This window comes from Phaenicophaeus curvirostris, chromosome 5, assembly GCF_032191515.1.
Source record: "Phaenicophaeus curvirostris isolate KB17595 chromosome 5, BPBGC_Pcur_1.0, whole genome shotgun sequence".
NCBI lineage: Eukaryota > Metazoa > Chordata > Aves > Cuculiformes > Cuculidae > Phaenicophaeus > Phaenicophaeus curvirostris.
Window position 1 is genome coordinate 12,703,675 of NC_091396.1, and position 15,975 is coordinate 12,719,649.

The 15,975-nt window shown below is 41.0% G+C and overlaps 2 protein-coding genes across 3 annotated transcripts in view; both read right to left on the bottom strand.

Moving 5' to 3' along the window:
* ZNF143 (zinc finger protein 143) overlaps positions 1-4,865 on the bottom strand; it is a 42,632-nt gene extending 37,767 nt beyond the window's left edge. For both annotated transcript variants that reach the window (XM_069857597.1, XM_069857596.1), the window contains exon 1: positions 4,760-4,865. The gene's annotated coding sequence lies outside the window, so the exon portion shown is untranslated. The remainder of the gene's footprint in view (positions 1-4,759) is intronic.
* A 2,758-nt stretch (positions 4,866-7,623) lies between these two features.
* Positions 7,624-15,975, bottom strand: part of IPO7 (importin 7) — a 32,638-nt gene continuing 24,286 nt past the window's right edge. Inside the window, exons 20-25 of the mRNA XM_069857598.1 lie at positions 15,093-15,188; positions 14,592-14,812; positions 14,282-14,487; positions 13,054-13,260; positions 12,756-12,872; positions 7,624-10,543 (exon numbers count right to left, since the gene is read on the bottom strand). Of these exons, the coding sequence (XP_069713699.1) occupies positions 10,446-10,543; positions 12,756-12,872; positions 13,054-13,260; positions 14,282-14,487; positions 14,592-14,812; positions 15,093-15,188 (945 nt within the window). The 3' untranslated portion in view covers positions 7,624-10,445. The remainder of the gene's footprint in view (positions 10,544-12,755; positions 12,873-13,053; positions 13,261-14,281; positions 14,488-14,591; positions 14,813-15,092; positions 15,189-15,975) is intronic.

Here is a 15,975-nt window from a genome sequence, read left to right on the forward strand (position 1 = left end):
GTCAAACTCAGGGCTCATTTTACTCTTTTTGCAGTATTTCAACCTTCCTGCTCCACCAGAGATACATCCTGTTTATAACGCAGTTCAAGACTAATTCACTGCCTCAGTTTTTGGTATCTCTTCAGGAATAACACATAAATGCAAGTCCAAATTTGCCACTTCCATAACCAAGCACAACTCTTCTGACTTCAGTGCGAGCAGTGAGAACCACATTTAGCCTCATGTAGTTACTTTATGTTCCAGCAGTCATTTTTCCACAAAGACAGTGTCATGCATTCAGTTTATATTGCAAATCCTGTCTACAAATCGTGAACGTTATAAGTATTGTCAGAGATCAATGGTTGCATTTTATAAAAAAAAAAAAAAAAAAAGAAAATTAATTGGGTTAACCGGCGTAAATAAAGGTAGATCACAAATCTTTACTCTAATATTACAAGATTATGCATATGTGTGCAATTTCACACTGTGGGAACACTAAAGATGCTATGATTTTCAAATATATGGCACAAAGAAATGCAAGCAGATCAGAAAGCCACTCACCAAGTCCTACACATGTGGAAAAGACTCAGGTTGATCCCAGATATAACTGCTAACTTCACATTTCTTGACCATACTAGAGAAGAAATTTCTGGTTGATCACTGGAGGTCAGAGCAGTCCCATCAGTACATTAACTGCTGGCAGCACTGACAGAAAGCTAATTAAACTCGTGTTGCAGCTCTGGGACAAGCACCTCACCAGCAAATACTTAGTTCAATGATCGCATGCATTTGCCTTGGGTGGCACTTCTACAGCTGCACTGCTTCTAAGTAACCACGCCAGTGACCGGCACAGCTTCCTGAGCCAGAGATCTGAAACAGATTTGGGAGTCTTCAGAGAGATTCAATTCCAAAAATCCCACATGGAAGGTGACAAGCAATTGAGATCCACATAGCATCATTTGCAGAGGTACAGAGACTAGGATTCTGAAAGTTTATTGAAGTACAAAAAAGTAAAGCAATGCACCTGGTCAGTGATCAATGCATTAACAAGACGGTTGTTCTTAGTCCACTGCCCTATAGGGTGAGCATGAGAAACGGCCACATAATCCCTTCCAAAACATCAAATTCAAACTCAAAACATTTCAAAACATCAAATTCAAAGGTGACTGAAAACACCTGTCCATCATTTGGAAAACCTGTGTGTGTGCATGGAATGGCTTGCAGGCCTACTGTGACATACTGGAATGCTGTAACTCACCTGCCAAAACAAGCCAGCAAGTTTTTCTCAACTCAGATGGTATTCATTGCTCCAAGTTAAGACCCATTTCTTCTTTCCTGGCCAAATTTGTATTATCAGTGCTCGGGCATACTTTCTTTTCTCAACTTCTCACCCTGTGCCCCTCCTTTTTTTACTGCAGACTGACTGGTAATAAGTTATTTTTCTTTTAATACTAAAAAAAGATATACATACATATATATATAAAAAAATTATAATGTTCGTGCTCAGAAACCGAATGTTGGGCCCAAGAGCAGAAAAAAAGCTGAACCTATGACAGGTCACCTGACTTTCTGGTTTATATTTGAAAAACTTAGAACACGATTAATAAAGCTAAAAATAATTTTAATAAGCTAAAAAAAAAATATAAGGCACACACATTAGTGAAATAAAGCACAACATTTCATTCCAACCAGATTTTCTTCCTGGAAATCACAAAGCGAGAACCAGACTTAAAGCCCTTAATCAATGAACCTATATGTGTTTTTAAAACTACTGGCTTTTAGGGCTTGTTTTTTACCATTAAGTATATATACACAAAATACTGACTAAGAAGGAATCCAGATGGTGCACATCAGGGCTGTATTCAAATCAGTAAAGAGATACAGTTAAATTCGGATGCAGTCCAGGAGGCTACTTAATCCTTATACCATAAAACCTCTGGTTATATCAGTGAGTGTTTTAAATAAAACAAGGAACATTAGGTGAATACTTAAGGGCTAAAAATGTGAAAGAAATCGAGACCAACTATGTCTATCAATATTTTACTTTCTAGTCAAACAGACTTCTTTCTTAGTTGTCAAGAGACAGCAAAAGTGTCTAATTTGCATCACCAAAGCAATTAATCCTGTCTGCGCTCCCTCAAATCCACTAAGACTGCCAACAAAACAGGGAATTTTGAGTGGGTTGTTCTGTGTGGTTATGAGTTAATTAGTAATCTGATAACTACACTACAGATGTATCAGTATTAGCCATGACAGTTAACAGCAGTGCATTACTCCATGGAACTAAATGCTGATTTGCCACCCTTTAGCCCGAATTGCAAAAAAACAGAGGACAAATATAACCTGAAAAACAGTACATCTAAACATAATCCGAGAAACCATGTAATACCATGCCAGCTCAGTATGACTATGCTTATATGGGCAACAACAACTAACTTGCAAATACAGATCTATGCTCCGATTCTAGAGAAGCCTGTCATCAGAAATGAGTCCAAAAGCAGACAATAAAATACAGACTGAGGGAGCACCAAGTAGTTCTAGGTATAACTGATGTCAACCCTGACTATCACCAAACTTGTTTGAACTGTAAATTCACTTCAAGAGCAAGAGCTTCATTTATTTAAGAAGTGTTATCTTGGTGGAACAAAGTACAACCCCACCATGCAACTGAAAAAGCAGCATAATGCAGAAAAATTTACCAGACTGTCACTGGAAGCATTTACTCAAGGGAAGATCAACATCCCACACTTTGAATGAAGCCGACAGTTCAAAACAGTTGCCTTTTTTAGCTCCATTTTATAACATAACCCACACATTTTATTAAGGCAAATACATAAGTTCGCAAGAACACACACAGCACACAATGCTTTAAGGAGTACTCAGAAAAGATGGTGTCCAGGGAGAGACCATTACTACCCCCCAACCTCACGCGAGGCAGCCTCAGCCTAATCCCTCCGCACCCCTGACAGAACTGTGGGTGAGAGGGCAGCCCGAAGGCAGCCCACGCAGAGACACAGCTGTGAGCGGGCACAGCAGCAGCAGACGCCTGCTTAGACCTGTTCACTGCTCAAACTGTGACCAATTTCCTTCCCCCAGACAGGACAGCGAAGTGTGGGCCAGCAGCAGCCTGCCGAGCTGAAGCACTATGTAATCTGAGATCTATTCTACAGACAAAACCAAATTTATAGACTTGTTTTTGTTACACATTACTAGGGAACATCCATCACTTTATCACTGCTATGCCCGTCTCCTCTGAAAAAAAGGATTGCCAGCTCATGACAGAAGTTATTTTGATGTTTAAGCGTCAAATGCTACACAGCCACAAAGACAGAGCGAAGCCTGTGGGACTTTCTACACGTTTAAGCATTTGCTTTATTTAAACCTTTAATATGAGACAAAGTAACTCCTCCTCAGACAGGATACTAGAAATGAAACATTATTTCATTACAATAACGAGAATAGGTTATGTAAATTACACAATCAATTCGAAACATACTTTTTAAAACTGCTTAGTGTTTATTTTTACATCTCATTTCCGCTGCCACCTATTACCAAAACAATCATCTTATTTGACTACATATTCCCGCATTTCATTTTCGGCAGTAATTCAGATGAAAAAGTTCTGTCAAACACACAGCTTGAAAACTCAAGACTTCAAAAAACAAGGAAATAAGCTGTGAAAACATAGTTAGGTTGTACTCTGCCGTTCTAAAGCTGCACGACAAATATACAAGGAAGCCAAAATTTACTACACACGCTACTTCGCTCAAAAAGGTCACAGTTCAGGACAAACGCATCTGCATCTAATGTTTCAGGTGATCACCTCGGAGCTACAACAAATATCCGGTAGAGTCCTCTGAGACATAACAGACTGACTACACCTGAAGCAGAGCCTTGAGAAAAGTAAAACAAGAAAAAAAATGCTTTCTTTTAAAGGATATAAAGCTTATGCATCGCTGGAAACACGGATAATATTTGTTAAAAGTATTGGTGCCACTCTGCAAGTAACGTCAAAAAGCAAAAAGTTCAAAACAAACCCTTAAGAGATTTTATACTCAAACGCACGATCATTTTGATAGAGAAAAAAAAAAAAGTAATTTTTTTCCTTGATGAACAAGCACCGCAATTAAGACTTTATCAAAAACCAGCATCTTTCCATCATCGCGGGCGGTTTTCCTACAAGAGCAGCTTCTGATAATCCTACGGAAAGCTCCAGGCAAGAAAAACCGAAGCAAGAAACGCTTTAAAACGACCCCGCACGGCCCCGCGGGAGCCGAGAACGGCGAAGCCAGCGCGGTGGCCCGCGGGCTGCGCGCAGGAACAGCGAATCCCTCCTTGCTCCCGCGGCTCCGACGCCGCGCGGCGAGCGCCCTCCGTCCCCCCGGGACGGCGTCAGGAGGAGGAATAACGGAGCGGCGGCAGGGAAGGCGGCGGCGGCGGAGCTGCCACAGCCCCACGTGGCGCGGAGCGGGGCACTGAGGGGGGCTGGGGGGGGGTGTGGGTGAGGCCGCGGCCCCCGCGGCTCGGGGGGGGCGGCCCCGTGCGCCCCGCGGCGCGGGGTTGGGGGGTGGAGGGCGGCGCGCGCTGCGGCTCGGTCCGCGCCGCTCGGTGCCGGCGCTGCCCGCGCGCGGGGCCGCGGCGCATGGGGGGGGGGGGATGGGGAGGGGGAGCAGGAGAAGCGAAGCCCGGCGGCGGCCTCGGCGGCGGCGCGGCGGCCCCAGCCGGAGATGGCGGTGGTTAGAATAAGGCACACTGGGTAAAAACACATTTATATACTAACCTCGCCGAGAAATTTTCCAACAATTCCTCCGTCCGACCACCATGCACCAGGACAGGAAACGGCCGCCTCAGCGCCCGCCTCAGCGCCGCCCCGAGCCGCGCGGGCGGGGCGCGCGCGCCCGGCCGCCTCGCGCCGGCTCCCCATTGGGCGCGCGCCGCCGCCCCCGCCCGCCATTGGCCGCCTCCGCGCCTCGCGCCGCCGCCCATTGGCCGCGCCGCCCCCCGGCCCCGCCCCGCCCCGCGGCGCCTCGGCCCGGCCGCGGCCGCCGCCATTTTGTCCCGCGGGGAGCGAGGCGGGAGGCGCGGAGCGAGGCGGCCGCGGCGCCATTTCCTCCGCCGGGCAGCCGGCAGGACCCACCGCGCTCGGGCCGCGGCGGCGGCACCACCCGCCGGGGCTCCGCGGGGGCTGCGGGAGTCGAGGAGGGCCCCGGGCGGTCCGGACAATGCGGAGCTGCTGCTGCGGGAAGCGTTTTGATTTAAGCGAAGGCAGAGTGGAGTTCATCCAGTTAACCGTGTTTTTTGAACGTGAGGCACGATGTCCCTCTGGTAGCGAGGTTTTTTTAGTGGTGTTTCCAGACACTGTTCGTGCTTTGGAGGTGGTAACGCCTTGTGTTGAGCCTGATCTGTGCCGTACAGATGTCTCCTTCCGTGATCGCCGCCGTTTGCAGCCTTTCCCCAGCTCCAAGGCAAGGTCAGGCAGAGCTGGTTCCAAATTACCAAGAGTTTTGACTGTTCTGAAGCTCATAATATTAAAATGAGTCCTTGGAAAGTAATAGAATATGCATAAGACTTGTAGGAGAACGTACACACATGCACGTAAGTGAGAAATGCATTCTGTCCGCAGCATGGCTCCCTGCACACGATTGACAGAGATCACTCCTTCCTGTTGCCCAGGCCTAGTGAGGGATGCTTGGTTTTCTAAAAAGGAGCCTCGGAGCGTTAGTTTGCGGGCAATTTTGGTATTGGGGCGCATTATCTCTTGCTGCCAGTTCAGACCGGGCTGTACAGATAAGGATTCTGCTTTTAAAGCTATGCTTCAAAATATTTATCCATATGGGGGTTTTAGGTATAGAAATGTAGTAGTCCAGCAATTATGTGTGTCTTACACTTGTTTCAGTGGATGGCAAAACGCTCATCTTTGATTAGCATGAAGAATTGCCATTGACACACAACATGCCCAGCTCAGCAGGGCTTATTTGACCTTTCTGAACATGACAGATGCAAAAGCATTTAGCAATTTTTTTCCTGAAATTTCAGAACAATTGTATTAACTGTAAGAATTTAGAACTAACAGCCCAAAATAGGCCTAATGCACAGCAACTTGCTTTTCTGAATTTCAAGTTTTCAGTCTTAAGGGGAAGCTTTCACTCAAACTATAAATTACAGCTGCCAGTTTGATTTGAAGTACAGTAACAGTGAAATACTATTCAGTGAAGTAATTTTGGTTTGGGATTTATCCACTCCTTTATATTACTATTATTTGTAAAAGCCAAAATCGTATTTTGGGATTTTCCATTCTGAGCTGCTTTCTGTTTCTAGTATCAACATCTGAGGGTGTCATCTTATGAAAATAATAAATGGCAAACAAATGACATGCTGTTTAAGCAGAGTAACTGGTAGTGCCACATCACCTAAACTTTTCCAAGTTCCTGGGTTTAGGTATGTGGAAGGCCCCACAGAGCACAGGGAAAAGTCCAGTTGAAGGAACTCAACTCATCATGGACTGTAAAAACAAGATAGAGCCTTGGGTGTTCCAAACTTTTATCAAATATTGATAAACTGTTTTTTCTTTTTTTTTTTTTTACTACTGTATTTGGGTTAAAACTTGAATAGTGCATCGAGTAGAAATACAGAGCTGTAGCACTCTTCCCAGCTATGTTTAAAGTAAACTATATGTCCCTTTCTGCATAGATTTTTCAGAAGCAATGTTCATGCACTGACTTAATTAGCAGCCGAAGTCACAGAAGACTGGTAAAGTCATAACCAACATGAAGAGCTTGGACCAGCATTAGCTGGAATTGGCCACACACATCTGTTAAATCAAAACCTGTATGGGTGCATCGCTAGTACTGACTGGAACCACACCTGCTCTCTGGCAGCCTGCAGCACCCAGAGGAGCCTCCCCCATGCCTGCCAGCATCACTGCCCTCGCTGAAACCCGGGAGGAGGATGCAGCTGCGCATCCTGGTGTTGAGTGCACACGCTAACTGCTTTCAGCTTCTGCAGAGTAGCTCAGGGGAGGTACAGGAGGACAAATGCAAGCCGAGGAAGTGAGAACTGCAAGAGTACATAGAAGAAAGGACTTAAAGGGAAGTTGAGAGAACCATACAAAGATAAAACATGCCAAGAAGCTTTATCGTTTTCTAATCTTTCAGAAGTGATAGTCACAAGGGGAAGAAACTTCCTTTAGAAAAAGAAAAAAAACAAAAAAAAAATGAACCTAACCCCTCAAAGTTGTCCAGTATAGATTATTAGGCACAATTAAAGTCATCTGCATGTTTCTTGTCAGGTATTCTGTCATCAATCGACTGTAGATTTCCTGAATCTCACACTAGTAATTCTAGGGTACAAGAGATTTGAACAGAGCTGTGCTACACTGACACCTATTAAATATTCTTTTAAAATAGTGATTTATTAAAAAAAGGCTATTAAACTTACCCACTATGTTAACATTTTTTTTTTAAGGTGTAGGACGTAACTGCATTGAATACAAAATCCTTAAGAGACCTGGGGTTGCACCTAACATTTGTGATTGAAGAAATATTTTAGAGAGGAAAATAAAAACCTTAGAGCTATACAACTAGAGTGGGACTCCCAAGTACTGCAAGATTAAAGCTACATTCAAAAACACCACACTGAAGTAAGTAAAGGTAAGGATTTGCTTTGAATGTTTATTAATCCAAGATCTTCCAGAATAGAAAAAAAAACAGGCTTTGAATTTCCCAGTTCTTCCTTTAGAGTTGCATTATCCTTGAAAATGGAACGGATAAGTGCAGATTCTAGGAAGAAGATCAATTTTAAATTTGACATAAGTGTATCACTGAAATTGATATATTGCATCACAAAATGCACTATCACCACCAACAACAATGCAAAATTGTTTTGCAATTTATATAAATACATTTCTTGGAGCAAAGGAAAGCAAAGTTCTAGATGCATTCTTAAAAAAGATGCTCCTTGCTAACCAGTCTAGCAACACATAAAAGCACCCTTGAAGTAAGACTGTATTCCTCACACCAAGATTAAAATTCTTCCCTTGACTTGTGACTTGAAAAATATCTGTTCCAGAAATGACAATGGCACTAAATTGGTGATTCCCCCCCCGCTTTTTTTTTTCATCTGCTTTATATGCAGAGCCTTCTTGCTGCTCCGTCCTATCTTCTTCCATGAGGCAATGTTTTCTCATCTGTCCTAAAAGGCTTTCATATATTTTCTGAGATGCACAAGATAAGCAGATACCCAACCAGCAGATGTTCAGAAATTACTTATGTCAAACTGGGCATTTTTCAAGGTCAAGGAATGCACAAGGAAAATGCAGGCTGTAATTACATCTGTCACCTTTTTCTACAAAAATAAAACCTTGTCTAGAGATTATCTTGAGGCCAGAGTACACCTGTACGTGCTCAAGTTACACATTTACAAAAACACAGTTCTGCTGTATGTATCTGGCCAGTCAGCTAAAGATTCAAAAGTATTACTGTGGTTCTCATACCACTACTATAACGGATACTCTGATTCAAGGCTTAATTTTTTTTTCTACATCAGGTACAATATCCATCATTTTAAGTCCACAGTTTGCTTTTAAAGTATCCCTTTGGTATTTGGCTAGGGCAACGTGGCATAGTCCTGGCCTCTTCTCTCTCATTAGCACTCTGTGCACAGGGAATTGTACTTGCTGAAGAAAGGCAGACCTGGAAAGACCCATTATACCTGCCCAGTGAAGTGCTAGGGGCTGTGCAACAAATGGAAGGCAGAGCACGGTGCCAGTCAGCATGTCAAGGAAACCCCAAACCACAAATTCCTGCTACTCTGCTGATGCAAAAAAACACACCACACAAACCAATTTTCTGAAGACTGCATTTTGAGTATCATAATATATATATGTGCATTTCATTTTTACAGATATAAACTCAGTTTATTTTTAACCTGTATTTAAATTTTGGAGGCTTACATTAAATTAAGGTAGCTTATTTAATATCAATTGTAACAGCAGGTGACATTTTTATATAAAAGCAGCCCAAAGGGAAAAAAAAAACCCAAACATTTGATTTAAATGACCTGACACCAATTACCTCAAGGCAAGTTCAAAAACCTATGGATTTTTGCTTTTCAAAAAGAGAAAGGGGGCATCTAAGCCAACCCATCACAGCATCTCCCTGCTGGCTTCTTCATACAGTGGTTTTGATAGTGGTCCCAGAGGGAACTGTATTTTGCCTCTCCAGCTAAAATACTAGTTACTATAGCAACTTTGAAGGAAGAAAATTGTGGCTTCAAAAATAAAAGACTGGCAAAACTTCAAATGCACTGTCTGGATCAGGCAGACAACAGCACACGCTAATGGTGGGAGTGCAAAAAGAGGAGGAAGGAAATGCAGGAGTAGTGCACCTGCACTTACCAAGTTCTTGGGGAAGAACACTTTGCAAAATGAGGGGAAGCAATTGCATTCACAGATCATAGCTCAGATTAGCCAAATTACATCATTGTGTTTTTAACAGATTGCATATTGTAGATGTTTCATCCACACATTTCAACTGACTCTTGAAGGGCAAAACTTAACATCTTATTTACCTGCTTTAGAGAAGGTAAGTTTCCTCAGTGCTTACAGTACATATTTGTATGTACCTTGTACAGCAAGATCTTTAAGAAAAACAAAGGACACAGAGGATGTTGCTATTTTTTTTAGCAGCAATGAAGTATCACTAACCCCTTTTTACATAACCGAATTCAAGTCACAACCAGAGGTGACTGCACCACAAAGTCACCAGGTACAAAACTGCTAATTCATTTTAAATTAATAACTTGAAATTATTTTCCCCAATACATCCCTTTAATTTTTTTTTTATAAACAGCAAACATTTTGCTATTTTTGTACATAGGCTAGCAGGCTTGTTTCAATATGAAAGTGCTAATCCATTTACAGATTTATCAGTTATGTAGTGCTACATTAAGTGTCCGATATTCTACATATGAACAACCTTGATAAATGGAAATGATGAAGATTAAGTAAGGCTATGATTACCTTATTTTATTTACATTAAAATAGACACCCAATACGAAGGGAGAAAAGGGAAATAAATTGGGCAAATACTCATACCGCCACAGGTGTAAAAATTAGGTCTGCCTTCTAGCTTGTACTGTAAATGAGACATTTTAAGTAGTCCTGCAGCCCATGCTTATTTTTTTCCTCAGAAAAAGAAAAGCTGCCTTCATGACATCTCCTCTTGATTTCCAATTTCCAAAGTGTGTCATTTGAAGTTTTAAATTCAGATTCTTCCTGTCTTCATAAAATCCCTCTGGTTTGCTTTCCAGTATTAGGTTGTATGATCAGGTCCCACTTCTGGGGCTTTTGTCCAATTTATCAATTAGTTTAGAGTGAGTTGTAGATAACATGAACCAGTTCTGGAACCACTACTGGGAGGAACACAAGCTCTTCACTACAATCACACAGTAGCAGGAAAAGTGAGAATTCAATTCATTCCTGGGGCAGGGCCTCCAAAATTAAATGAAGTTGGCACAACTGGAGCATTGAATTTGTATCCTCCATGCTTTTCAATCATTTTGGATTCTAGAACAAAACAGAAAACACAAATAAGATAATTCAATGCATGTGTATGGGGAAACACGGGTTAAGATTTTGTGACTTATCATTTTGAGTCTCTCAGATACAGGTATAATGTGGGGTTACTCAAGAAAGTAACCAGCGCCCACAAAGTGGAAACATGCCAGGCCCAAAACAACAGACAGCCTGGTAATTCTTTAAATTTCTCAATATTGATAACTGTCATTCATTCATATGAATATGAATTCATATTGTGAAGAAAAACACAGTTTAGCTTTTGGGCACGTGTACACAATTTTCACACTTCGGAAACAGTACCTGAATGAATGCTGGACCTCTAAACTTGCTAACAGGTGTCCAGGTCTTTGATTAACATTAATAAGACTTCTCAGTGAAATCAGTAAGACAGCACATGTATACAAAAAGCAGAACACCACTATCAGCTAAATTTTCAGTGTTCCAACTCAATTAAAGAAAAGAAGCAGAAATAGCCACTGAAGCAGCAGAAGCAAGACTTTTTAGGATACACTTATTTTCCTCCTGTACCTAAGCAGACAATTTGGAATTAACAGTACTAGAGCACACAATATAATTTTGAGAGTCAACTACCAAGTTTATTACTTTTCAGTTTCAACCAAACTTTAAGATCTTCAGGCATTTGAGGTCCACGTATCCATCACTGTAACTAAGTGTTATAGTGAAACTGTCTGGTTTTACTAGCTGCATATTCTGTCCTTCAAAGATCACCAAGACTGGATTTTACAAGCTCTCATACATGGACAACTGAATGTTGGGTAGGTAAGGAACAGACAAACGTGTACTTTTTCTACCTCCACGACAATCTAAATAACGCTGAAGGAGGTTTATATTAGTACCAGCTCAAAATAACAATGCTTATTAATGCCTTATTTCCAGTCTAAGAGCTTTCTCCTACCTCGAACAGTTGCAATCTATCTCTTTCTGGCAATATAGGACAGCTCGTATTATCTAGAGTGTCTGCATTTTGCATTTCTTTAGAAACAGGCCAGAAAAAGGTTTCCATGGCTGATGAAGGACTGGGGGAGAACAGGCTGGGAAGCATCACTTCATTCCCTCCCAGCTCCCTAGTGCACAGAAGACAAATCTCTCAGATTATGGACATTCCTTAGCTACATAAATGAGAGATAACTATATGACAAATCTTTCCAGTGGGATGTACTCATGTGTGGTAGGTGGCCTAAGTGGGGTATCAGTACACTCTGACTGTATGCACCAATTTCCTGTAAGGATCCTGTTCCTTTTACATTAAACTTCACAACCTCAACCAAACTTCCTCGATGAATTAAAAAAGCCTTCTTTTTCATAACACGCACAAGTAGTGTATAATCCCATCAGCACGATATCTAGTGCTTGACAGAAGCCACATAAAACCTATATTTTACAGCCATTAAAAGCGCATCATTCTGGACGCTTAAAAGCTTTGTGAGGTAATTTAAGCTGCTTCCTGACAAAAACTACTTATAAAATGCACATCCTTACTATGACTTTTTATTGAAAGATTTCTGTATTTTTATTTTGAAACATCTTGTACTAGTTGGTCAGTAACATGCAGGACACGAGCCTGGACTTTAGAGAGCGAGAGATACTGCCTGACTATCAAACACCTGGGGAAAACTGACGGGCAAAAAAAGAAAACTGAAGATCTGCCCACTTCCTACAATTTTAAACCTTCATTATCTGTATTGAAGAAAAGCTATCTGAACTACTTAATAGGCTCACAGATGTAGCTTTATTTTAACAGATGCTACTTCCATAACTCAGTATTTTCCCACTCACAGAATCTTTGTCTATCCCAGTTGGGCTAGGTCACATCAGGAGATAGTTTACCAGCCACTTAACATGTTTGTTATCATACCTAGATTTCACCAACCTTCAGGTAATCAATTGTTTTCAAATCCAAGCAATTATGACAAATCTGCTTTTATTTCCTTGGCCATTTCATTAAGACAATTCTATCGCTCCTTACGCTTGTGGCATGCCACACAACTTGTGCACTGGGGCTTTGTGACTACAGAATCTTAAGAGATATCAAACATCTCTGGAGTGTAAAACAACCCTGCCTTGATGAAGACATTATCAGGCTTGAATTATAGGCATTTTCTGTATTATACTTCTTGAGCACATGAACAGCATTCAAACAGCAAAAGAAGCAATTCATGGTATAAAGGGGGAAAAATACCATGTGCTGCCCGCCTCTGATCTGCCAGAGTTGCTATGTCCTGCAGTTGTTTTCTTTGTTCTTCACTGAGACCCTGTGTCAAAGCTTGGTACCACGCAGGATTACGATTCTGAATTGCTGCAACAGAAAGAAAACATAAGCAAAAGGAAAGCGTTCGTTAAAATGTTCTGTAACTCAAAGCTTTCTAACTCATTGCTGTTTTCAACAGGTTCTTTTTTTCCTTTTTTTCCCCAATGGTATACACTATAATAAAGTCAAATTTTAACTTGTAGAACAAGAAAGGAAATAAGTTACTTACTCTGAAAAATTGTTTTAAATATCTGATATTCATCAATAGGGTTATCTTCATCATCAATAATTGTGGAATAGCCTTCCAAAGCAGTCTCCTCAGCATCATCTTCTTCCCAGTCTTCATCATCTCCATCTTCACCAGCCTGTTTTGCTAGAATTTCTAGATACTCTTGACCATCATCATCGATGTCATCTTCATCGCTCCCCAATTCCTCTGAGTTACAAATCACACAAAAAAAAGTTTATCTGAAGAATAGTAAAAGCTCTTCAAGCTATGCAAAACTGGCAATGAACTGGTAACATGATGGAGTAGAAAGGAGGAATTAAACTCCTCTCCCAACATCATGGTGTGTCCTCCTCCCTCCCTCCGACACTCTACCCTCCCTTACACCAACTGTGTAAACAGAAATGGAAACTTTTATTGTTACAAAAATGAAAATGGAATAAAACGTATATGCTGATAGCTTGGAGCAGCACTTGAGGCAAATCAATACCTGTGCTCCAAGGATAGTTTTGATGAATTATTTGATGAAAATTTTAAGCGCACATTCTAAAGGGCTGTTGAAAAGGATGCTCAAATAGTACAAAATGTAACAGCTTGAATTATGTTTAATAACAACAGACTGGAGAGTCCAGAATTCAACGGCAGAGATCAAAAAGAAACTGGGCTTTAAGTAGATAGATGAAACCCAACAGATTTTTTTGAGTATGGAAAACTGTTCCAGGCAATCACTCAAAGGCACCACTTTGGTGATGGAAACTGAAAAGGGGAACAGGAAATCAAAGCTTAAACAGAGGATAGGGAAAGGAGGAAGAAAGAAGTATGGGAAAGTAGTAATTTTGGACTTTATATATAGAATACGGCAAAAGATGTGAGAGTTTGTGAAATGACTAAGGCTGATGAAGCCAAGATTCCACAAGTTCAGGGGTGGGGGAATCATAAGAACTGTCATTTACAGTGGATTAGGATTCCTGGAAACTCCTACTGATCCTCACCCCTCACTCAGAACTCCCCAGCAACAATTCCTTTCAGCAATGACAGCATCCACACACAAAAGCTAGTCTGATGGGAGTCTGAAGAGACTCAGCCAAGGAAGTTAGCATTCAAGAGGGACTGGGAAGGAGGTCAGATATCCTTGAACGTTATTAAAAGATATCCAGTGTTATTCCACAGCTTTTGATTTTTGGAATTATGGAACTCTGAAAAACACAAAGTGATGTTTCAGTTGCCCTACCTGTTTCTTCATCTTCTTCAGCTTCATCATCATCATCACTGTCATTTTCATGCTCTGCATGACAGGCATAGGCTCTTTTCAATCCATTAAATAAAAGGATAAAAGCTGGCAGGATCTGGCCAGCAACTTGATTTAAAACCTGTGGTATTTGCTCCAGATCAATAAGAGCACACAAGCCAAGCACACACATCTTTCTATCGTGAAGTCTACAAAACAAAAGGGTAAAAAAGATACAAGTTCTGTTATGACTTACCAGTAGGTAACGTAGAGGTGTCATCACAGCATAATCTTAAAAATTAGAAACACTTACCCCAAGAAACAGTCCACGTCATTAAGCCACTGCGTTATGAAGTGATTAGTGACAGGCTCCACATTATTGGGAAAACGAAGATTCTCCAACGTATTTAATAGTAAATGAGGATTGTAATACAAAGCAGCTATGGCAACCTGGAGGCACATTGTTCGCAGTTCACTTGTTTTCACTTCTCTGGTCAATCTCTCCAATGCAGCTTCCACAAATAAGGGAATGCACTGAAGAATGAGAACCATGGCAAATTCAGGGATCAAAAATAAATGTTGTAGTTCTGTATTTCACACTGAAGTTGAGAAATGGCATAAAACCAGTCTGGCACATAAATACAGAGGGCACAGGACACACATAGGACTTGGGACATTGATGTAGAAGACAGGACTATTAGTTACACTGGGCAAACCACTCGGAACAGAACTCACGTTAATACAAAATCAATTATTATTTGAAAATCAAGTCTTTCAAAAGCATTAGTAATAGCAACCAAAAGTTGTTACTAACCTGATCAATGCCACGCCCTTTACACTGAAGAATAATTACTTCTAACAATTTTGCTGCATGACATTCTGCATCTTCTCCAGCAATTCCTGTAAGGACCTGCAAAATAACAATTACTGTTGATTATATCTGTGCAAAAAGTATTCTATATACTGCTTTGCTTTGAGAAGCTGATATAAATTTACCCACTCAATTAGAATGCTAGCATAAACACCCATCGGCGAAGCAGCCAAGTCTACAGCGATGGCTCAGTATCACAACTGGTACTGAAACATTGCTGAAGGCAGCTAAAACTAATCTACATATAAAAATATTCAATAACTATGAACACAGAGCTTACAAAAGTAATTGTATAAGCATCAGCTACTACTTTGCAAATTTTTGTATATCCATACACAAAACAAAAAAAACCCTCATGCATTTATGTACTGAGTTTGTAAAAATTGTATTTACAAATTTGTGATATCCAGCGAGAGACCACACAATACCTAAAACTTCTATGCTAAAGATTCACCGTGCTCACCTAATAAAACAGTAATCATCAAGAGGTTGTACCAGCCCAATTTTAAACATTTATATGTGTATAAAAAAATAAGTGTTTACACGCAGCCTAATCAGCCTGGTTGCAACTTGTTTTCAAACAAAGTCTGGCAAGAGTTACTCAATATAATATTTAAAGATCTTTGAAATAATTACTCAGGAAATGCCATGGTCAGGCCAGCTGACAGTTCACCATACTTCTTAGACACAACACGGTATCCAGAAACGTAAAACTGCCATCCCCACAGATTACTATTCAACATTATAAAAGATGAACACCCCATCTCACCAAGGAGTATTTATTTCCTCACATAGGGCTAACACGCCAGAAACCTTTGCATTCTAC